The sequence below is a fragment of the Corvus kubaryi genome, unplaced genomic scaffold (genome assembly GCF_017639235.1).
Source record: "Corvus kubaryi isolate FWS band 111438036 unplaced genomic scaffold, C.kubaryi_AGA036_p1.0 78, whole genome shotgun sequence".
Lineage (NCBI taxonomy): Eukaryota > Metazoa > Chordata > Aves > Passeriformes > Corvidae > Corvus > Corvus kubaryi.
Window position 1 is genome coordinate 1,843,275 of NW_024582065.1, and position 22,542 is coordinate 1,865,816.

At 50.6% G+C, this 22,542-nt stretch overlaps 1 protein-coding gene across 1 annotated transcript in view; it reads left to right on the top strand.

Annotated features, from left to right (window-relative positions):
* The first annotated feature begins 964 nt into the window (after positions 1–964).
* CACNA1B (calcium voltage-gated channel subunit alpha1 B) overlaps positions 965–22,542 on the top strand; it is a 254,528-nt gene continuing 232,950 nt past the window's right edge. The window contains exons 1-3 of the mRNA XM_042052780.1: positions 965–1,655; positions 5,054–5,159; positions 11,714–11,853. Of these exons, the coding sequence (XP_041908714.1) occupies positions 1,396–1,655; positions 5,054–5,159; positions 11,714–11,853 (506 nt within the window). The 5' untranslated portion in view covers positions 965–1,395. The remainder of the gene's footprint in view (positions 1,656–5,053; positions 5,160–11,713; positions 11,854–22,542) is intronic.

Below are 22,542 nucleotides of genomic sequence, written 5' to 3' on the forward strand. Positions count from 1 at the left end.
TGACTAAGGCAAAAACCACATCAGCGGCAGAGTCCAGGCTTTCCTTGCTGTGGAGGAAGTGAAAATGTCCCCCTGTTGACAGCCCTGACTTCTTCGGAGGGTCCCTTGTCAAAGTTAATAGTTTCTATCCCAAATTTAGCCTAAATGCAAAAGCATTTCCTCGCCAGCTACCGCAGTGACTGTTGCCGTGCGGCGCTCCAGGAACAAGGAGGAGTTATCTCCCTGACTTGTGCTGGAGGGAAGCAACAGAGGGTGCTGGAATAAACAGGATTAAAGGATTTCATCCATAAATACGGGATTAAAGGTATCCAGCGCTCTGCAGGAGTAATTCAAACCAAGGAGAAACAAAGTAAGTTGTGCAGAAGGGCGCAGCTCTGCTCGCGGCCAGCCCGTGCCGCACATCCCCGCACCGACCCAGCCCCGGGAGCGCCGCGGGGGCCGCATCCCCCGCCCCGCACCCCTCCGTGCCCGGCCCCGAGCCCCCGGGGGCTGCCAGCTGAGCCCCCCCCTCGCCCCGCACCCCATTTCCCACTGTGACCCCCCCCCCACCCTCGCGGCCGCGGGGTTCTGATGGCACAGCGGGGTGACCGGAGCTGCGCTGCCCAGCGCTGCCCGCGCCGCGGCTCGGGGCACCCGTGGGTGCACATCTGGGCAGCGCACATCTGGGCAGCGGCGCGCAGGCGCGGGGGCTGCCTCGCCCGTGCCCCCCACCCATCCAAGCGGCGGCACCTCCGCCCGGGGCTCTGCGCGCCCGCGGAGCGCTGCGCAGGGGCGGGGGGGGCATCGATCCCTCCTTCCCCGGGGAGTGGCCGCGGCTCCGCCGTATTTACCGGGGTGGGCGGCGGCGGCAGGGCCGGGCCGGCTCCATCCTCCCTCCTCCCTCCCCGCCCGCCCCCCGGTGCCGGTGACTGGAGCGGGCGGAGCCGCGGCGGCCGATTGGCTCCGGGCATCACATGCGGCGGGGCCGGGCCGTGCCGGAGCCGTGCCGGGCTGGGTTGGGCACGGCGGAGCGCTCCCGCGGCGGGCACGGCAGCAGCGCAGCCCCTTCCCAGCCCAGCGCCCCGTCGCCGAAGGGACCGCGGCCACCGCGGCCACCCGCCGCTGCCCCGGCCATGAGGTCGGGCCGGAGAGACGCCACCTGTGCGGGGAGGTGAGCGGAGCTCCGGCGCCTTCCTCCTACCCCCGGGCAGCCACAGCGGCGGGGAAAAGCAGGGGGTGGAGGAAGGAAAAGGGATATTTTTTCGTTTTATAATATATCGATCTATTTTTGCCGCGATCCATCCCGATCCCGCAACTGAAGCCCCCGGAGGGAGAAGTGCTGCGCGCTGTGATGCGTCTTCCTCTCGCCTCGGCTGCCAGTTTGGATTGTAGCGCCCGGCTCCGTGCACTGCGAGGATGGCTCGGTTTGGGGATGATCTGCCAACCCGCTATGGAGGTGGAGGGCCGGCCGGGGCTGGAAGAGGGAGCAGCCGGCAAGGTGGCCCCCAAGCCGGCCAGAGGATGTATAAACAGTCGATGGCTCAGAGAGCCAGGACTATGGCTCTCTACAACCCCATCCCTGTCAAACAGAACTGCTTCACAGTCAACAGATCCCTCTTCATCTTCAGTGAAGATAATGTTATACGGAAATACGCCAAGCGAATAACAGAGTGGCCATATCCTTTGGGGGAGGCTGTGTGGGCACGGAGGGGAAGGTGGGGAGGGGAGAGGGAGGCTGAGGGGCAGAGACCCCTCCAGGCAGCGCAGAGCGAGTGTCTGGTGCTGCTGCAGACGATGTGATCGGGCTGTGCGATGGGTGTGTGTGCCGGGGAGCCGTGTGCCCGACATGATGCACGGCCGTGGCAGTGGGAATATGGGAATCAGGGAATCGCTTCCGTGGGAGCACCGAGGGTGCTTTTGGTGTGCTTGATACCAGGGGTGTGTGTAAGACGTGTCAGGGTGTCTTTAGGGGTGAGATGTACAGGTGCACGGACTGACATTTCCTACAGTTCAAGTCAGGTTCTGTGAGATTCGTGCCCATGAATCCTGATTTTTATTTCCATCTTGGAGCCTTTCTACTCTTCTGTCTTCCTGTGAATGGTAGAAGGAACGTGGGATAAAAATGGTGACACCTTGGCACTGAAGCTGCATTGGTAGTAGGGGACATTGACAGCCCAGGTAAATCCCCGGAATGCAATCATTGCAGCTCGGTTTTAGCACATCCCCTCCTGAATCCATTCGAATCAACGTGAATCACGACACTCTGATTAGGTACGTAGCCTGAGCTTAGGCTGCACGAAAAGAAAAATTAAAATTAGCAAAACCTTGTGGCAGAAGGAGGCAGTAAGTGGGGAGAGGGATCATCTGCTGTATGGTGAAAGAGGCAGACACTTTCTGTCTGAGACCCAGCTCCCAGGCCAGACGAGCTGCAGTGAGAAGGGGGCTTTGCTCGGAATGATGGTTGTAAGCTGTGAGCAGAGGGGAGCAGGCTGAGGCTCCCAGGGAGCGGATTTTGTGTGTGTGTGTGTGTGTGTGTGTGTGTACAGGAGTGCTTTACACTGGGGGTCTCGAGGGAGCCGCTTGTTTTCTTTTCATTTCATATCACACCCCTGTTAATCCTCAGCTAACAGCAGCAGGGCCTCCTTCCAGCCTCCTAGCAACACTTTCAGTTGCCACAGAGGCCAGCTCCTGTTTAGACTTCCCCAGTTTTCACTTCCTGAGGGGCTAACAGGAAAAATACACCAGTGGAGTCAATGCACTTCCCTTCTCTTTAAGCACACACACACATACACACACGTATTGCTCTTTCTGTCCATATTATACAATCCCAGCGACCACTGCATTTCCTCATCCATTTCTCCTTCCCTGCTTTTAAGTGTGGATAAACAAGCCCCCAAACCCCGGTGACGGGCAGAGCATCGCCTGGACTGTGCGGGTAGATTCAGTCTTTCCCTCTCCTGCCTCTTGGGCGATTCGGCTGCACCTTTCCGGGGGATGTGGGGAGGGGACCCCCGGCGCTGCGGAGCCGGCGGGACCGGCGGAGCCACCGGCCTTTCCCCGAGCCGGAGCGGCGGGGCCGGCGGGCGGGCGGGGCCGGGCGCTGTCCGCCGTGCTGAGCCGGGCTGTCCGCGGTGCTGGGCTGAGCTGATCGCGGTGCTGGGCTGAGCCTATCGTGGTATTGAGCTGAGCTGACCACGGTGCTGAGCTGAGCTGACCACGGTGCTGAGCCGAGCTGACCACGGTGCTGAGCCGAGCTGACCACGGTGCTGAAGCCAGGCTGACCGCGGTGCTGGTCTGAGCTTATCATGGTGTTGAGCTGAGCTGACCACGGTGCTGAAGCCGGGCTGACCGTAGTGCTGAGCTGAGCTGACCGCGGTGTTGAGCTGCGCTGACCACAGTTCTGAAGCCAGGCTGACCACAGTGCTGAGCTGAGCTCATTGTGGTGCTGAGCCGGGCTGATGGTGGTGCTGAGCCAAGCTGACCACGGTGCTGAGCTGAGCTCCCCGTGATGTTGAACCAACCTCTCCACGGTGCCGAACCGAGCTCTTTGTGGTGCTGAACTGAGCCCTCCAGGGTGTTGTATCTGCGGTGCAGCTCAGCGCTGTCCCTGCTGCTGAGCCGAGCTCTCCGCGGTGCTGAGAGGAGCTCCCCGTGGTGTTGAGCTGAGCTCCCTGCGGTGCTGAGTCCATCTCTCTGTGGTACTGAGCCCATCTCTCCACGGTGCTGGGTCCATCTCTCCATGGTGCTGGGTCCATCTCTCCACGGTGCTGGGTCCCTCTCTCCATGGTGCTGGGTCCATCTCTCCATGGTGCTGGGTCCATCTCTCCATCGCGCTGGGTCCATCTCTCTGCGGTGCTGGGTCCATCTCTCCATCGTGCTGGGTCCACCTCTCCATGGTGCTCAGTCCATCTCTCCATGGTGCTGGGTCCACCTCTCCATGGTGCTCAGTCCACCTCTCCATGGTGCTCAGTCCATCTCTCCATGGTGCTCAGTCCATCTCTCCGCGGTGCTGGGTCCACCTCTCCATGGTGCTCAGTCCATCTCTCCGCGGTGCTGGGTCCCTCTCTCCGCGGTGCTGGGTCCCTCTCTCCGTGGTGCTGGGTCCATCTCTCCGCGGTGCTGGGTCCCTCTCTCTGTGGTGCTGGGTCCATCTCTCCATCGTGCTGGGTCCATCTCTCCGTGGTGCTGGGTCCTTCTCTCTGTAGTGCTGGGTTCATCTCTCCATGGTGCTCAGTCCATCTCTCCATGGTGCTGGGTTCATCTCTCCATGGTGCTCAGTCCATCTCTCCACGGTGCTGGGTCCATCTCTCCGCGGTGCTGGGTCCATCTCTCCGTGGTGCTGGGTCCATCTCTCCGCGGTGCTGGGTCCATCTCTCCGTGGAGCTGAGCAGAGCCATCGCCCGCCTGCGGCCCCGCTGCTGCCCGTGGCGTGGCTCCGCCCTGGGAGAGCTGGGGCTTGGCACAGCTCAGGGTGGGAGATGCTGGCAAAAGGCAAGGGGGGACCTGGTGCTGGGTTTGGATTCTTTCCCCTTCCCACTTCCCTCCTGCAACCCAAAAAGGTGCTGAGCGTTTTATTTTCGCTGGGAAGTGGACATTGCAATCGAGCAGTAATTGATGTTTTAGACCTGTGTAGATACTCTAAATCAAACTTTTCGTGCCCATCACTTATTTGCACCACGTGCTGAAGTTAAATGTTTTGGGAGAAAAATTCAGCAGACGGTGTTCAGCTGTATAATCTATTTGGAAGCAGTTTAGCTTATCAATCTCATTGAAAATCAATAATGACTAGTAGTTTTTATTTCCTTTGGGCCTTTTGCTTTCTTGCTCCCAAATTCTTTGAGCAGCTCAGACTGTGTGTGTGTCTCTAACTCTCTCAAAGAAGAGAGGAGCCAATTGCCTGCTTTTCTTCCAAACACACCCTGGAAACAACCAAGGAAGTCAAGGAGTCCAAATGTCTTTAAAAAATATGAGAAATCTTAGAATGCTCAGTTAATGCAACTCTGTGGGGAGAAACAGGATTTGGATGGGGTTCTCCTTGTGTGGTCCAGTGTCCTCTTTAACTTGTGGTCCCCACTCCATTTGAATACATGATTTTAGCTACAATCATAGCCAATTGTATCGTGCTGGCTCTGGAACAACATTTGCCGGATGGAGACAAGACACCGATGTCAGAGAGATTGGTGAGTTGCATTCATTTATTTCCAGCTATTTTTTGTTCCTGGCCTAATACAGAAAGCAGTCGGCCACGGGGTGTTGGGAGTGTTTGGATCTATTTTAAAGATCCGCGCGTAAACAAACAGGCATTGATCTGACAGTCGGGAAATATCTGTCACAGCAAGGATAACTGTCCCCTCCCGATCCCATCTGCACAAGAATGCTTCATCACTCCAGCCAGCCCTGCCCAGCTGCAGGAGGGAGCTGGAGCTTGTGTTATCATCAGAAGGGCTTCAAACTTAGGTTGTCTCTAAACCAGGACAGCAAGGGGCTGATGAATGCTTAGAACTATCTCTGGAATCAAATGAACTTCTGTGTCATTTCCATTTTCCCAGGGAGTGGTAGAACAGAGTAACGTTTTAGGATTCATGTGTCTCTTCCTGCCACAGCACAGATCCTTCAAAGCAAACTTTGGGTTCAGATGATCAGACTTCCTTTCCAAAAAAAAAAACAACCCGACAATGGAACCAGCTTACAGAGAAAAATAATTCACCCGCAGGCTTTATGGTAATGAGCCCAATTACCTTATTTCAAAAGAAAATAGAAGAATAGCTTCAAAACAATTCTCCCATTTATCATCACTGTAGGAAAACTGTGTAATTCTTGGTTTGATTTTTCTCCTGCTTTGAATGATCTGGAATGTCTTGCATGCCTAAATGCATTAATCCTGGTGCATGTTGAAAGGCTGGATAAATATGGATCCATATGTGTTTTCCATGTAGATACTATATTATGCAAACAAAGATAACATTAGGCTTGCTGCCAGAAACGAGAGCCTCTGAGTATTGGTTGCTGCAGTTCCTAAGGATGGTCCATGCCAGTGGGCAGCTCTCAGAATCTCATTCTTCAGAAGCAGGAAGAAGTGTGTTGGTGAGAAATCTGGAGAGCCAGGGTCTGAATTTGATGCTGGTTTGGAAATGGATCTGCTCTTGCTGGGGGGCTTGCTTCCTCTCCCTGCTGGAATTATTTTTAATGAAGAAGATACGAGGATAAAATGAATAAATGATTGTATGTAGATCTTTCTGCCATTAAGCCTGGCTTTGTGTGCTTTGGGGTTGGGTGGCAAGGCCAGCCTGGGGGTGTGAGAAAAGCACAGGTTTAGAGCCAGGACTGAGCTGGGAAAGTGCTTTCTGTGGTTTTAAACATATGGATTAGTGAGGGGAAAAGTAGTTTTGGGGATGTTCTGGCTTGGCAGTCCTTTGGTTCATGTTGGCTTTTATGTTCCTCTATATCCTTTGATTTATAAGGGCATCCTAGAGGTGTTTTCTTGTCCTTTTCCCCATTGTAATAATTCCATTTTACAGCACACACACCTTCAGATCCTGCCTAAAACATTCCAAAGGGGGGCACTGGCATTGCCACCGAACAGCGCGAGAGAGCTGTGGGAGTTGAATGCACAATCTCTGCCCTGTTGGCTCTGCCTTGGTGTGGAGGGAAGAATTAACCCCAAATTTTTGTCCCAAGCACCGTTGTGTTTGCTCCAGGTATTCTGAAGCCATTTTAACCACAGCACATTCCTACCTCTGAAACATAAAGGGATTTTTCATAGAGCAACACTGCGAATCTTTACAAGTCATGAAATAGTTTTTATTTTCGACATAAGCTGGAAAGATAAGCACTGTGAGCAAGAAAAACTGTCTTCTAGTTTTCAAAGTGAAACCTCTTTAGAATTCTCCTGTTAGGTCTATAAACTGAAAGTTGTTTCATTGCAAATGTTACAAATCCGCATTGACCACAGTGGGGGAACATTCCCGTACATTTCCCATACATTTGCAGGCTTGCTGAGCCAAATTCTAAGTCCGTGCAGAACAGCAGGTGCTTTATTGCTGTCTTTAGCAGGAATGGAATTGGTCTTTTTTTGGATAATGGTTAATGCATACAGCTTTTCTTCTCCTGGGTTCACTAAAATCTCCAAATTGGAGATCATCATTGAAGAGTTAATCAGATATCAAAGATACGAGGTGCACATCACAAGCCTTTTGTGGCTGGGAGATGTAGGCAGAGCTGTGGAAGGAAAACTGAAGTTGCCTTTTGTCTTTTAATCAAAACTTTCCTCTTTTTACCTCCCCAAGAGCCAGGATATGATCCTGCAGTGCAATCTCACTGGGATGTTTTCCGTGCTCCTGTTATTATCAGACAGGGTTAACCGAGCACATGTCTCAGTACATGAAATATTCCAAGATTTTGAGTGGCTGAGTTAGGATAATTCTCTCTCTGCCCATTTTCTGCATGCACAGAAAAGCATTACTTGGCTCTGGGCTGGAAATTCTGGTCAAAACCAAAGCACCAGTCTGGTGATCAGAGCATTTAGTGGTGAACCGGAGGATTGGCTCTGGTCCTTGATCATCCAACAAGAGGAATAAAGCCATTTTCCCACCAGCAGCAGACTGACCCAACCCCGAGGCTCTTTCCTGCTCCGAGCTGGAAGTCTCACATGCTCTGGATGCTGGGAATGTTTCCCTCACATCAGGAACTGTCCAGTGGAACAGGTTTGCCCCTGTCCATCTCCACCCAGTGGGCTGTGGAGTCAGCCTCCCTCTATCCCAATAAATATTGCATTGTTTGTACACACTGGAGTGATGCCAGCTGCGAAGATGCTGAGGGAGCTGTTCTGAGCAGCCCAGAGCCTGGTGGGGAGAGCTCCAAATGTGGGAATGTGAACTTCCCGTCGCAGCCCCGAACGGCCTTGCGGGTGCCTTGCTCTCGAGGCTGTCCAGACAGAGACCTCCTTCTCTCCCTGACTCCTTCCTGATTGCTCAGTTTTCCATGAGAAGCTTCAGGAGACTTCTCCCAGAAGGACAGCGATGATTTCAGCACTCGCAGGGTGGGCAATCCCTTTTCTGCCCCTGTTTGAAGGCACCAGAGGGGCTGTGGTGTGTTCGCTGCAGGCCCGGGGTGTTTGGCTTCCCCGGGTGTTTTGGATGTGAGGACAGAACATAACTTTTCCCAGATTTTCAGCATGACAGCTCTGGCAATTTCCTAATGGATTTAATGCTTTCTCTCATCCACAGGCACTTAGAGCAGCAATATGTCAGCTGCTCATATTAACCTTTGCATGAACAAAGCCTTTCACACCCAAACCTCTCCAGGCTGTCACATCTGAAGGCCAAGGAAAGACACTAGGACGTGAAGTAGGAATGGTAATGACTTTCCAGCCTCAGAAGTTGTTTCTGATCAGAAACATATTGATTAAATGTGTGTTTGGCCCAGTCTCAAGCTCTGCTGTGTCCACAGCAAACAACTTGCTGGCACAGCCCTGGCTGCTGCCCAGATTCTCCGCCCTCCTTCCAATCAGGCACGCGGATCCTCATTATCACCTGCTCTGCCCCTCTTGAACCCGAGCAGGGGCACAGACTTTGGTCTGAAGGGGCTGCAGGGTGTCCTAGCAGGGACTCTGAGCTGAGGCAGGGCCATTTCAGTGCTGCACAGGAATTCACCCACGTCCTTCCCTCCTTCCATCACACACAGTCAGGCAAATCCTTTTTTCCAGCAGAAAGACCTCTCCCCATTGGGGCATAAATTTTATTTTTCATCTCATCGTTACTGCCCTGATTCTTGGGCTGAGTCAGTGTAAATTTAGGCAGGCTTTAGAAAAGACCCTCTTTCTTTCACCTCTTATTTCCCCAGCTACTCGCTGCCAACCCTACAGATGAGAGTTTTTCTTTGTAACAAATACCCAAATCCATCTGTGAGCCTTCCTGCTTCCCTAGAAGCTGACAAAAACTCCTTTGACCCACTTCCTGAGAGCTCTGTGTAGCCCTAGCTTTGGGAAGAGCACATCCCATCAAACCCTGGAGTACCTGGAGCCTGGCTCTTTAAAGCTGGGAGCTGTAATCACCAGGCACCTGACCTAGATTGAGCAGAGACTGGAGTAGATACCAGGCTTCAAGGAAGTGAGGGAGTAATGTGGAGGAGTGGATGTGGGTAAAGGTAGCTTTTTTTGTGTGTGTTAGAAGAGCTATTTTTAGAGGTATGCGAGTAGTTGTGGGATGGGAATTTGGGATGGGATGGGATGGGCTGGGAGGCCTTTGTGTGCAGGGATTATGTGGAGCTGTTGAACCAGGAGCTGTTGGGGGGTTGAGGAACAGGCGGACTGGGCTGTCAGAGGGCTCCTGTGTCCATGAGGGAAGGCAGAGGAGCAGCAAGGTAATTCCTGGAATCACAGAGGATGATTTCTGACCCCTTCTCCCCTATTCCCTCTTTTCTGTACTGGGCTGGAGCCCTGGGATGCCTCCAGCTCTTGCTGTGGAGCAGCTGCTGGAAGAGCATTGTAGGATTTCTGCTGAAGGTCATAAAAGGTCTGATGGCCCTTGCTGCTGTTTCTCTGTGGGTAAACAGCCCTGAGATGGGCAGCTGGAGGTCTGGCAGTGCTGGCTCCTCTGAGCATCCTCTGAGCAGCATCAGTGAGGGACAGAGGGCTTGGAGGTGCTGCTGCTTGTGGAAACCCCTCCTTGTCTGGAGGGAAAGGCAGTTTTGGGTGTGGGTTTCATTTTCTCCTCTCCATTTCAGCCAGAGGCTCAGTGGGAGCTCAACAGGCCCCTGTTCTGTTTTGCTCTCTGGCCAGCAGTGAGTGTATCTGGAGGTGACTGTCATCTCACCATGGGGCGTGGGAGGTGGAGCTGCTGGGGCTGTGAGGTCAGAAAGGTGGAAGGAAATAGAGGTAACATGGGGTGAAAGATGGAAGGTGTGGAAGAGCTCTTCCCACTGAGGTGTGTGGGGATATGGGGACCAAAACTTGAATTCAGCCACTGATGGAAAAGCCTCTCCAGAGGTTGTATTTTCCAGCAGCTTGGAGGCATCCTCAGTGATTGGAGCTCTCTGGTGGCCTTGCTGAGCTGGGTTTAACCAGCCAAGCCTCCCTGGCAGGGCTGTGCTGTCATGTTACAGATCCCGGTGTGGGTCAGGCTGGAAGGGACCACAGGGGCTCCTCCTCCCTGCTCCAGCAGGGCCATCCCAGAGCACAGGGCACAGCATTGTGTTCAGATGGCTCTGGAATATCTCCAGTCAGGGAGACTCCACCCCTCTCTGGGCTCTGTTCAGGGCTGGGCACTGCCCAGGGCAGCAGTTCTGCCTCCTGTGCAGGGGAATTGCTGGGATCAGTCCCTGCCCGTGGCTCTGGTGCCACTGCCGGGCCCCGGAGCAGAGCCTGATCCACGCTCTGTCCCCTCCCTGCAGCCAGGGACACCCAGGGCTGAGGGCCCCTCTCAGCTGTGTCACCTCTCAAGGCTGACCAGGCCCAACTTTCAGGGGTGAAAACCTTAATTTCTGGAGCAAGTGCTGTCCTGAAGTGCGGGTCTGTGCCAGAGCTGAGCGGGAGTTGCTGTGCTTGTGTCAAACCTGCTTCTTCCTTGGTTCTGGGGCCACAAGCCTCAACATCCCTGCTCTTTTTCCATCAGAGAACAAACAATCCCCTTTTGTCCTTGGGAGAATTGCAAAATAGAAACAACTGTGCCTCGAACAGCAGCTCAGCTCTTTGGTTCTGGTGGCCAGAAATGCCAAAGCCACTGGAAAAAGGATTTCAAATCTCTCAATGTGGAAGTTTGCTTCTTTTTGGGTACAGCTGCTTTACTTCCACTGAGTTCAGCTGAAAACCAGGATTTAGGGCACATTTGGAATTGGTTACTGGTGCCAAAGCTGATGAGCACGTTCTTGAAATTGATGCCCATTGCTTTTACCTCTTGCTTTGTTCCCGTTTCTTGCCCAAATCTTCCTTCCAATTGTGGATGCTTCCATTTGGCTCTGAGTTTGCGGTGAAACTCCTGTCAGTAGAGTCTAGTCCCCCGAGATCTGCTGCAGAGATGGAATAAAGGCCTTAGTAAAACTGTGGAGACTGAGCTTGATTTTCTCTGTAGTGAGCTAGGACACGAATCTGCCATCCCAAGGGATGTGTTAGTCTGCACCATGGACCTGAGACACAAATCTTGCTGCTCCTGCTGTTCATGGGAGGGACTGGGGATTTCTCCCTGAACCAGATCCCCAGTGAAAGGAAAACAAATGAGGCTGCAGCTGTGAAAATTGATAAAATGGAGGAGAAAGAGCGAAGAAAGAACTGATGGAATAAATGATAAATAAATAATTTCCTGTCAGTGTTGTCAGGCTTGCTGTGCTAGCTGTTGCTGCCCAAGACACCCTCTTGTTTCATGTTCCTGGATGAATTGTGGAGCACCTTCTGTGCCAATAACTCCAGGAATCTGTGATCTCTAATTTAAATATACCCTTGGAGCAAAATTTCCGCATCAAAATTCCCTCCGGAACATTCTGTCAAGGTGGAAAGTGCGGGGTGAAACCATCGGAATGAAGGCCAATGGAATTGCCAATTTGAAAAGAAAATTAATTTCAGAGAAATGATAATGAAATTCCTCTCTGAGCTGAGTTCCAGTAAACTTAAACCTTCTAATTTCAGCTCTGTTCAAAGAGTGGAAAAGGTGTGAAGCTGGTGCCTGTAGCTGTTTAGAGGGCTGGTCATCAGAGCAGGAGCATGGATCTCTCCTTGACTCCTTTAATTTTCCTTCTTTTCCAGGACGACACTGAGCCGTACTTTATTGGAATATTTTGTTTTGAAGCTGGTATCAAAATCATCGCTCTGGGCTTTGTTTTCCACAAAGGTTCTTACCTGCGGAATGGCTGGAACGTGATGGATTTTGTCGTGGTCCTCACAGGGTAAGCGACCTCCCCTCACCCTGAGCTTAACGGGGGCTCTCGCTCTGCTTTGTGGTGTTCGTTTGCTCTGGGTTGGGCTGGGATTGACTGGAGTGAAACAGCACTGAACCCCTGCATTTCTGGCTGGAGTAAATCTAAAGAATGGCTCTTGTGCTGAATGAATCACTTGCCAAGCGTTTGAACCAACTCAAAAGTGGTTTTGAGGATATTTCTTTGTAGATATTCCAGTGCGTATCTGATCCCGACACTTCCTGACATTTCCGTGACTTTGCAGCTTCTAATTGCCACTGGCACTTGAACCTGATTTAAATCAATTTCTTTTCTGACGTTACAGGATGACTTTAAAAGTCAACCTGGAGTGTGCTAACAAATTAAATGCATCCCGTTTTTAGGCTGTTACAACTCTGAAATTGGCCAGGTTTCTGCAGGAATGAATTTATTCCCCTGTAACATAACTTTTCTCAAAAGAACTCGAAGATGTTTGAAAAGAATTCAAAATGTCTTATTAAGGGTGGAGGTGAAAAGGTTGCGTGTGCGTTTTGTACCCTGGTTTGAGATGATATCACTGATTTCTCTCTTGAAAATGCTGATGATATTTTACATTATGCATTGCAGCAGTTTCTGCCTATTTATATAAAGAGAGGTGGATAATGAAAACATAAACATGAACACTTCTAGTTGACAAATTGGCCTTTAAAGCTTCAGAGGAAACGATCCAAAGGTCTGCGTGAGGTCCTGAGCTTGCAGCCTTCATCTTGGAAGGATTTCAGTTCATTTTCCCCCAGAAACTGCAGCCTGGCTCCTGGTATTGATATGCTTCCCAAATCTATCCTTTCACACACCTTCCCTGCCTGGTGAACGTGGATATTCCCTGCTCCTGGTGGTGGTGTGGAGCAGGGAAATGCTTGCATACATATACAAATGTATTCATTAGCTACATGATCACTGTAATTCCATTTGCATTCAGGGCACCCTGTGATACAGCACTTGAGAGGCCAAAGGGAATTCTTGATGTATTAAGAGGAAGAGAATAAATATGCAGGGATTGATTCTCCTGCTGCTGGGGCTGGGTATTTAATCAATAGAAACTTCAGTGGAGGCACAAGGAGAATCAGATTTCCATACTTAGAAGCACGGGGGGTACCAGGATGAGAAGAGAATTAGCACAGATGCTACAATTATTCTCACTGACACTCTGTTCTGATTCCTAGTTAGCTCCACACGTTAAAAAAAAATATAAAATCAAGGCCCTGATTCTGGAAAGGGCTTTGGCATTGGTTGAATTTATCCTACAGCAAAGCATTCCAGTGTATGCTGGGATTCAGCTGACTCCAGTGGTTCTCTACTGACAGCTAAGGCTCTACAGAAAAGCTTTTCTGAATCCCAGCCATATTGTTTAGGCATGGCTTGTATTCCTTTTATTTTTTTTTTCTTCATAAACACAAGACTCCAGAGTTTGTTGGCTTTGTTTTACAACCGAGACATTCAAAGTTTTGCAGCAGCGGCTGAGACGGCCGCGGGATCCCCCCGGAACGCGCGGTGCCTCCGGCGGCTCCCCGGTGCTGGGTTCCTTGTGGGAGCTGTTTGCAGCACTGTTTGATCCTGGAGCATAATTGTGGAATATCAGCTCAATGAGGCAGCTGGAACAAGCTGGAACAAGGACCCCCGGTGCCATCTGCGAGCCCGCGGGTGCCTTTGAAGTGCCATCCTGTTAACGTCACTGCTGCTGTTTCCAATGGTGACACCAACTGGGCCCTGCTGAAATTGTCTTGTACAAGGGCTTCCCACCAGGCAGCAGTGCAGGGGTGGCAAAGGCTGAACTCATCGGCGTCAAGTCCAAGTGTCATCTCCACCGAGGAAATCCAGACCTCTAATCCTTATAATTTAACAAGGCGCTTGAGCTGGTGCCCGGTTTTTGGTGTTAGGGGGAAGGTACTGAAAATAACAGTTACTCATGCTTGGTTTGATGCTTTCCTGAATATTTCCAGCCCAGGTGGAGGGAGCACTGAAAGCTCTGCAGCTTCACACAGGGGGTTGAATTAGTGTTTTCTCTGCTGCCTGGTGTGTTTTGCTCTGCATTTCCCAGATCCTGATTAAGTTCTTAGCTCACTCCTGTGTTGCCATGGGGTTGTGCTGGAAACCTGGAGTTCCTCTTCCTTGGGTTTCCTTCAGTGGCCAGAAACCCTTTCACGTGCCCACTGCCTGGCTGAGCTTGGTTGAGAGGGGAAACCTGGGCAGGGCTGTTTATTTGAGCCAAAATCCTCTTCATTTCTGCATCAAGACTTTAAAGTCAGGTTGTGGAGCAAGAAATTTACTGCTAGCAGACCCTCCAGGGAGGGGCTGCAAGGTGGTGACACGAGTGGGACCTTCATTTTCACTTCTGTGGAAGGCAGACTCGGATCTGTGTTTCAAAAAATGATCTAGCTGTAATTTATTAGGGAATAATAAAAAAGGACAGTGCTAAGCCAGTCCTTAACGTGTTCTTATAAATATAGATAGGTAGGACATCAGTTTTTGAAATATCACTTTGCTACTCCATCAAAAGCTTCCCTTTGTCATATGTGCAAGATTTCAACTTGAAAATGTTACTTCGTGTTTCCCAGGCAGTGCTCAGTTCCCAAGCTCAGTTTTACATTGATCTTCAATATTAAAGAGGGATTTTGATTCCTCTCCTTTTATTTATATTTTTTTTTTCTTTCTCTGTAAGCACGAAAGATCATGACAATGTTCCATGATGCCCCACACAGGGTTGTGTACCAGCTAGTCCGGCCGAGTGCCCGTTTCTATTAAGGTAAATGGGGAATGGCAGAAAAATCTGATCTCATTTTCAGCTTTTAGCTAAGCCCCAGAAAAGCAAAGAGCAGCTCTGCTCTCGTTCTCTGTTTCCATAGGAAAAAGGCCAGCCAGAGTCTGGGTGTGTTTTGGAGGAGGCTGTGGGGGAAGGCTCTGCATCGACTGAACTTAGCCTTATGTAAATATTCCAGTGATCATGCAGCAATCCTTCCCACCTGCTTTTTCCAACCCTTTTCTGTTTTTTTTTTCTTTCTTTTTTTGGATTGCTACTCAATGCCTGCACCCTGGAATTATTGATAAATATATTTTTTATCTACCTGCAGCGAAGGAGATTTTGTTTGTCAAAAGCAGACAGCAGAACTTGTTAATCAGGAAATACATCAGGGCTGTGTTCCGTGCAGCCAGGATCAATATCCTATTGAGCTAAACTCGAGTCTAACAGATAGTGGCCCAAAATGGCTTTGGTTTGTTGTTCCAGAAAACACTCCCTCGGTTTCTTTCCCCAGCAATGCTGTGGTGCCTATTTCTCATTTGCTTCCAAGGAAACCTGCGGATCTGCTCTTAATAAAGGCCTGGGAAAAGAATAGGTTGCTCTTCTTGCAAGATTTGGTTTCCCCTGTAATTTTTTTTAGTGATTTCTTGTGATCTCCATCAGTTGTAGACGCGTCTCAATGGAAGCTGCCCTGCTGGGATGGGCCTGTTGCTGTTGGGGAGAAAAACACATATTTTATAGGTCCTGCTCATTTTATTTCCATGTTTCTGTGGGATTGCATTGGCTCCAGTGATGACATCACCCATTAGCAGCTCTAAATCACACAAAATTGCAGGTTCTCAGTTGGCCTGGGACTGGATGATCTTAATGCACTTTTTCCAAGGTGGAGGCAAAAGGGATTTTTAAACTCTGTTGCTGCAACGTGGTTTGGGTTGAAAATCTCAGAAATCCACAGTTGTCTTGGGAACAAATTTGTCCTGTCCTCAGACTCCTCAGCTGGAGCCATGAGCTCTGCTTCAGGGCTTGGGGGGTTCAGACCTGCTCCTCTTGGAGTTCATGGGAGGCTTTTTCCTGGGCTTTGGATGCAAAGCCTGAAGAACTGCTGGGTTTCCATAGAGCTGTGTCATGTGCTGCCTGCTGAGGGGAAGAATGGAGAACAAGGCATGGATAAAATGACATTGATCTTTGGTTCCCAAAATTCAGATATCTAGGGATTTTTGAGGGGGGAAAAAAAGGCTTTTAAACCGTGATGTCCAAGGGGTCCATGCGCAGTTGTGTTTTAGGGCTTGTTCAGCCTTTTGGTTTCATCATATCATGGATAACGGGCCTTAGGGTTTAATTCCATACCCCAAGAAAGGAGCTGCTTCTCCCTTTTTCATCACCAGCTACCTGAGATTCCCCTTGGTGCCTTCTAGCAAGGCTGGAAGAAGAATTCCTTCTGCATGCCTATGGTTTTATGAAATGCCAGCATTTCCCCAGTCAGAGATTTATGCTGCCCAACCTCCCTTGACCTGAGGGCTTTTCTGTGCACCACAGGCCTTTGCTGCTGCTCTGCTCCTTTCCCAGATCTTCCATGTCCTCATGGAGTGACCACAACCATGTGATGTTTGTCCAACACCAAGAGTGGCTAAAGGCTGGTATGAAATAACGGAGCGCCTGACAGGATCATGCTCTGTCCTTTATGAGCAGAATTAATTCCTTTTGGCTTCCAATCAGCCTGGATTAAACACTCTTGAAGAGTCCTGGTGGCTTCTTGAGCCAGTTGGATCAGCTGCCTGGATCTCTGGGTGGGACTGGCAGAGACAGCGTGTGCCAGGCCCAGAGCTGCCAAATGATGTGCACAAAGTCTCGGTGTGGGTACGGATGTCTCAGGCTGTCTGGAACAAATCACAAAAGCAGAATTATCTTGATTGTCTGAGAAATGTGCTCCCAGCTCCTGATGCTGCTAATAATTTGGAAGGCAAGTCATTTAGTGACAGCATAAAGCCCTGCTCATCCTCGATGGGAGCGTTGCTGGTTACCAGGATCATCCTGCTATGTGGGCAGTGGGAGCTGCTATTCCTGGTGCTGTGTTTGAGGAGCAGCAGCCTTGGATGCAGCAATGACTGACAGAGTGGGAGGCACAGGAACCACCCAGCCTGGGCTGTGCAGCAGGTTTGGACCTCGGATCTTCCCCTCTGAGGTGGATGTACCTCCCAGACAGGGTGTGGGGGGGGACATGAGAGCAGGGAAGTACTTGAGAAGGAAATGCCTGGTTGAGGCCTGGGATTCTTAAAGCTGGCAAATATTCATGGATGCTTTGGCTCCAACATTTCTTTTTTTTTAACATGTGCATGTTCCTGAGCATTCAGAAGCCCCTAAATGAGGATATCTGAGCTATGGGGTCCTGTGGGACTGGCTCTGGTGTACTTGGTTTACAAGGGTGACAGGACAAGGGGAATGGCCTCAAAATGGCAGAGAGTAGATTTAGATGGGATATTAGGAAAAAAGTTCTTCCCTGGGAGGGTGGGCAGGCCCTGGCACAGGGTGCCCAGAGCAGCTGGGGCTGCCCCTGGATCCCTGGCAGTGCCCAAGGCCAGGCTGGACATTGGGGCTTGGAGCAGCCTGGGACAGTGGGAGGTGTCCCTGCCCATGGCAGGGGTGGCACTGGATGGGCTTTAAGGCTCCTTCAACCCAAACCAGTCTGGGATCCTTTGATTCTATATTCCACCTGCAAGTAACCCTAGAGCTAATGAGAAAAATGAAATTCAAATGAAATCAACCCCCTTGGATGGCCTGCAGCCTCCCTTTAGGTGGTTGCTCAATGCTTTGTTTATCAGCTGTGGGTCTGGAGATGTAGGCAATGAAGGGGTCAGAGCAGGGAAGTGCAGATTTCCCTCTGCTTTCCTGAGGTGGAAATTTTGGCACTTCTGTGCTAGAAAGCAAAGCAGAGCAGCAACAGGAGCTGGGGAAAGGGATACTTTGAGAAGGGACAAGCTCTGTCCTGGCTGGCTGTCCCCAGGAGAAGGAGCTCCCCGGTCGGGGTGGTGATGGACTCAGGGCGAGCGCTGTCAGCACCGTGCATGAGTCATGCCAAGAGCAAAGCCTTTATGGGTTTTAATGCAGCTGATCCCTGTTTTCAATTTCTTTTATGCTCTGGTTATGGATGGACACTTGCTGGCTCAGAAAAGCAAAGGGTCCCTTCTGAAATTAAATCAGATAAAGGTGGACAAGACACAGGGATTCACCTGTAGGGTGTTACCCGGTGTTCTGGCTGGGGGGCGAGGGCAGCAAGGGAGGACGGCAAGCAACCAAATTTTCTTTTTTGAAGCAGAGAGAGTTTATAACTGGGAGGGAGGAGGTCTCAGGTTGAACAGAAAGTTTTCCTATCCTCTGTCCCTTGGCTGTCTGGGCTCCTGGAAGCTGCAGAATCCATTCCCTTCAGAGAAGACCCTGGACAGGGAGGAAGAGTTTGAGGGCTCTAAACCCATCTGGCAAATGTCCCTGTTTCCTTTTTTGCCCAGTGGGGCAGCAGCTTCCTTGGGACTGGATCTTGTTTTCTCTCTGGGCTTGTTTCTCCTGGCAAAGGGGGACCCAGGCCGTGCTGAGCCTCTTGGAGTGTTAATTAGGGCTCGTGTCTTTTTTTGTTGCTTGTAGTGGCTTTTCTGCATCGATTTTGGTGGGGGATGGCTGGAGGCAGGCTGAGAGAAGCGGGTGGGTGAGTAATTGTGTGGCTGGCTGCTAAATCAGGAGACTTTCCTGGGCAGAGGAGGACTCGGGGCTGTGCTTAGAGGAAGGCTGCAGATGGTCCCAGCCCCTCAGAGGAGCTGCAGGTGGGGACAGCCCTTCCCTGGCAGAAATTATCCTTCTCTGGCTCTGCTCTGGTGGTGGCAAACCAAACGTTTCAGGTCAGAGAACTTCTCAAGGGCAAGCAGATAATGAGATTGATGTGCTGCTCTCTTACTTTATTAAAAGGGACCGCGAGGTATCAAGTACCTGGGATGGGAAGTGATAATGATGGAACAGCACGAGGAGCCAGGAAGCTGAGGCATGAACAACCCCCTTTTTATTAAAGAGAGAGGGAGCAAAAATATCCAGGTTTCCATCTTTGTTTTGTGCCTGTTTGTGCTGCCTGGAAGATTTGTGCTCACAAAGAAGGGGACTGCCAGACAGTATTTGGGGGTGGTCAGCTCTCCCTGAAGCTGGGCAGCTGCCAAGGAGAAGGGATCATCCCAAGTGAAAGCAAGGGATGCTTCTCATGGCAGCCAGGGCTTTATCAAAGGCAGGCAGGATTGTTAGTCCAGAGTCCAGACAGTATTTTTAGATTTTATGGCTCTCAAAGGCAGGTGGGTGGCAGGGAAATATTTTCCCTTGTGAGGGAAGCAGCTGCACAGGCAACTGGGGAGCCTGCAGGTGGGAAGAGGACTCTGGACCTTGGGATCTGCTCCTAATGTGTGACCCTGCCCTGGCAACCGTCTCCTGTGGGCACCTAGAGGTGGAAAACATTGGTAGCTGCTCTTGGAGCTGGGTGTGGACACTGGGAATTCAACCCCAAACCAGCAAATCAAACTGCAGCTCTGAAGTGCTCTAATTTTTTTTATTTTTAATGCTTCCTAGTTTAAAAACAAACCAAAAAAAATCGCCAAGCCCAAAATACCCGACTCCTGTGTGTGGTGTGAGTGCTGTCCCATAATTAGATGAGGAGGAGGGTGCAGGTTACCTCAGACTCCTGTTTCTCAAATGGTGCTTCTGCTGCTGTGTCCCAGTTCCCAAAGGACCAGCTTTGGATGGCAAAATGCTCCTCTGAGAGGAGACGAACCTGCTTGTGACTGTGGAAAAGGCTGAGGATTTGGAAAATCAGCCTGGTTTTAAAGGTAATCTAAGCCTGAGCGCCAACGGTGTCACCTCTGCACACACGTCCTTGGATCCACATCTCACCCCAAAGGCTTTGGGTGGTCTCAGGCCATTCCCTTCCTCAGGGCTCTCTGAAAACATCATGAAAACTTGGATTTGGAAAACTTGGATTTGGAAAACTGATTTTCCATTCTGTTCTTGCTGAACCACCAGCGAGGTGTGTAGGATGCTGTGGCCAGGGCCAGGCTTCAGCACTGAAAGCTGGAATCAGAGGATCTGTGAATTCCAGGTCAAGCCAAGTCCAGGATCAGCACCTGGAGATGCTTTTCCACACGATTCCACAAGATTTTTTGCTTAACTTCAGCTCTCTTGCATCTTCTCTGTGCTGAAGGGTCTGACTGAGGTGGGATGGAGGGAAGGGATCCCATGTGGACGAGGTCAGGCTTCAGGATGACTCCCTTGGATGAACTCCTGACTGTGGGAAGGCCACTCTTCTGCCCTGGGGAAGCCCAGCAGCTCAGGCTGAGAACGTCCTGCTTCCTGTGGCACACCTCAAACCTGTGGGGTGAGCTTAGAGGCCTTGGAAAATCCCCTGATCCTCGCAAAGGAGCACGGCCACCTAACCCATACACAGGAGAAACCTTTCCTTCCTGGCATGGTCAGCATCAGCTAAATGGATGCCTGACGCCATGGTGTCTCCTCCCTCCTCCATTTTCCCATATTTTGGTGGCCACAAACATCACCTGTCATGGGTTTAGGATTAATTAACCAAACAAACTCATTTTCTCGGTGATCTCAGGGTGGAGCGTTCAGGAAACAGGTCAGGCTTTTCTGGTGGATATTCTTATTCTGTCAGTGCTGGAGTTGTCTTGGTTTCCGAGCTGGCTGCAGGGCTGGGTGTGTTTGTGTGGGTGGTTCTCGTGATCAGCTGCAGAATTTTAAAAGCCTCCCTCTGGAGCAAGAAGTTCAGGTTACTCCTGAGTTAAACCCAATTTTAGACAATAATGGGTTTAGCTGTTGGCTCAGCTCGAGTCAGTTCAGGTTAGGCTGGGTGAGATTTAAGCAAGGAAGGGATCAGGAGTAGAGATTGGAGCAGTGCTGGGCTTCCCTGGGAATAGAAATTGTTCTTGGGGCTCTCAAAGAGGGCAGGGCTGCTCTAAATCAGGAACCTGTGGGCAGAAGGTCGTTCCTTAGGGAAGTTTCTGAAGAGGGGCTGAGGTTGACTCCCCTCCTTTGCCTCGTTACACAAGTTCCCTGTAGGGCCCTGCACAACTGGGAGCTCCCAGAGTCAGGCTGAAGCTTTAGGAGCACGTTGATGGTCCATGGGATGGTGTAGAAGTACAGAACTGAAGGACAAAATGAGCTGCTTGGAGGAGACAGAGACATTTTCAGCTACAAAATGTTCCTGGGCTGAAGAACTCTGATAATCAGAAATACTTGGTTGGATGTAGCTTGCTTCTGGTACAATAAGGACTTAAAAGAACTTAAATTGGGGCTCTCAGCTTATTTTCCAATTAAAAAGAAGAAAAAGAAGGAAGACAGTTCAATCTTTCATTCTTTTGGCTTAGTTTCCCCCTCTCAAACACCTCTCAAACATCCTTAAATAAAGTTTGGGCATGGGAGCTTAGGATGAAGGCTGCAAAAATGATTCAAGGGTCAAAGAAATGTCCATTTAAGGAGAAATGAAAAGGCTGAGAGAGTTAAAATTAAGAGCAAAGTCTCATAAGGGTGAGGTAGATAAGGAAAAGCCGAGAGGAAATACTGTTTTGGTAGGATTCAAAAAGCATCAGTGAAGAAAATGAAGTTTTAGAACTTCTTCACTAATGGAAATGTAATTAACCCATGGAAATCATCACAAGCATTTGCTCCAGCTGAAACAGGCTGGTTTGGGTCTTGAGACCAAAGCAGCCTTGAGATCATCTTCAGATCCACCAGAGGGGAAATGGGTTTTTTTGAAGGGGGATGATTAGACCCTTTCCCTGGTGCTCCCTGGAATAAGTTAGGTGGAAATGTGAACAGGCTGTTTCATAATTGTCCTTTTCTTTATCTTGTAATTTCTTGTGAATCCGGCGGGAGCCACGGCTCGGGAGCAGGATCCAGCCTGTTACAGCCTGACCTGGGAATACAGCTGTGTCAGTTCAGACACGAACCAGTATCAATAGGAGTGCTGCTGTTTCATCTCTTAATGTCTGATTCAAAGATCAAACATCTCCCTGCTCCAGCTCAGAGAGAAACTTCAATGCTCCAGCGCTGAGCGCGCCCTCCAACCCCGCGAGCCTCAGCTGCGGGAAAAGATCTGGGGTTGAAAACTGTCACTCGTTTAAAATGAATCCCAGGTGGTTTCTGGTAATGGGGATGTCACTTTGATAAAGGAGGCCTGGTTTTGTGCAGGAGGGAGGTCTGGCACCCTCAGACCAGGTGCTGCAGGGGTGTCACTGCTCCCTGTCCCTGGTGGAACATCCCCCTGACCTTGCTTTGGGAGGATCTCGGCTGCAGCCTCCCAACTTTGCAGGATTTGGAACAGAGGAGAAGATTCTGGCAGGTGAAATTATCTAATCAGAGGGTGGCCCTGTCCTCAATGAGGCTTCAGTCAGACCTGAGAGCTCGTCCAGCTGCCACAAGTCAGGCATGAAAGCTCTCCTGCTGGGGAGGAGCATTAACAAACCTCCCTCCCAGTGCCAAAGACAAATCTCTGCTGCGTTTCTGGCCTCCAGCGCTGGGAGAAGGGCGGCAGCCAAAGGCTCTGTGAGATTGCAGGGAGTTATTTCTGCATGGGGAAGGCATCTGCAGTGTTGGCTGCTGGTGGGTGGGTAACACCTTTCCTGAGGGTCATAGGTGTGGAGAAAAGAGGAGGTGAAGTATCGGCTTGATAAAGACATGGACTGCTGCATCCTGGCTGCTCTGGCTGCAGGAGGAAGGCTGAAGTCCAGAAAACTCCTTGAATTTCTTTTTAATCCCATTATTTTCAGAAGTTCATATCCATGTGCTCTAAGTAAGTGATGCTGTACCTGTTCAAAATCATTTAGCTGATAACATCCATAACCTCACCACAGATCTCTGGAGCTTATCTC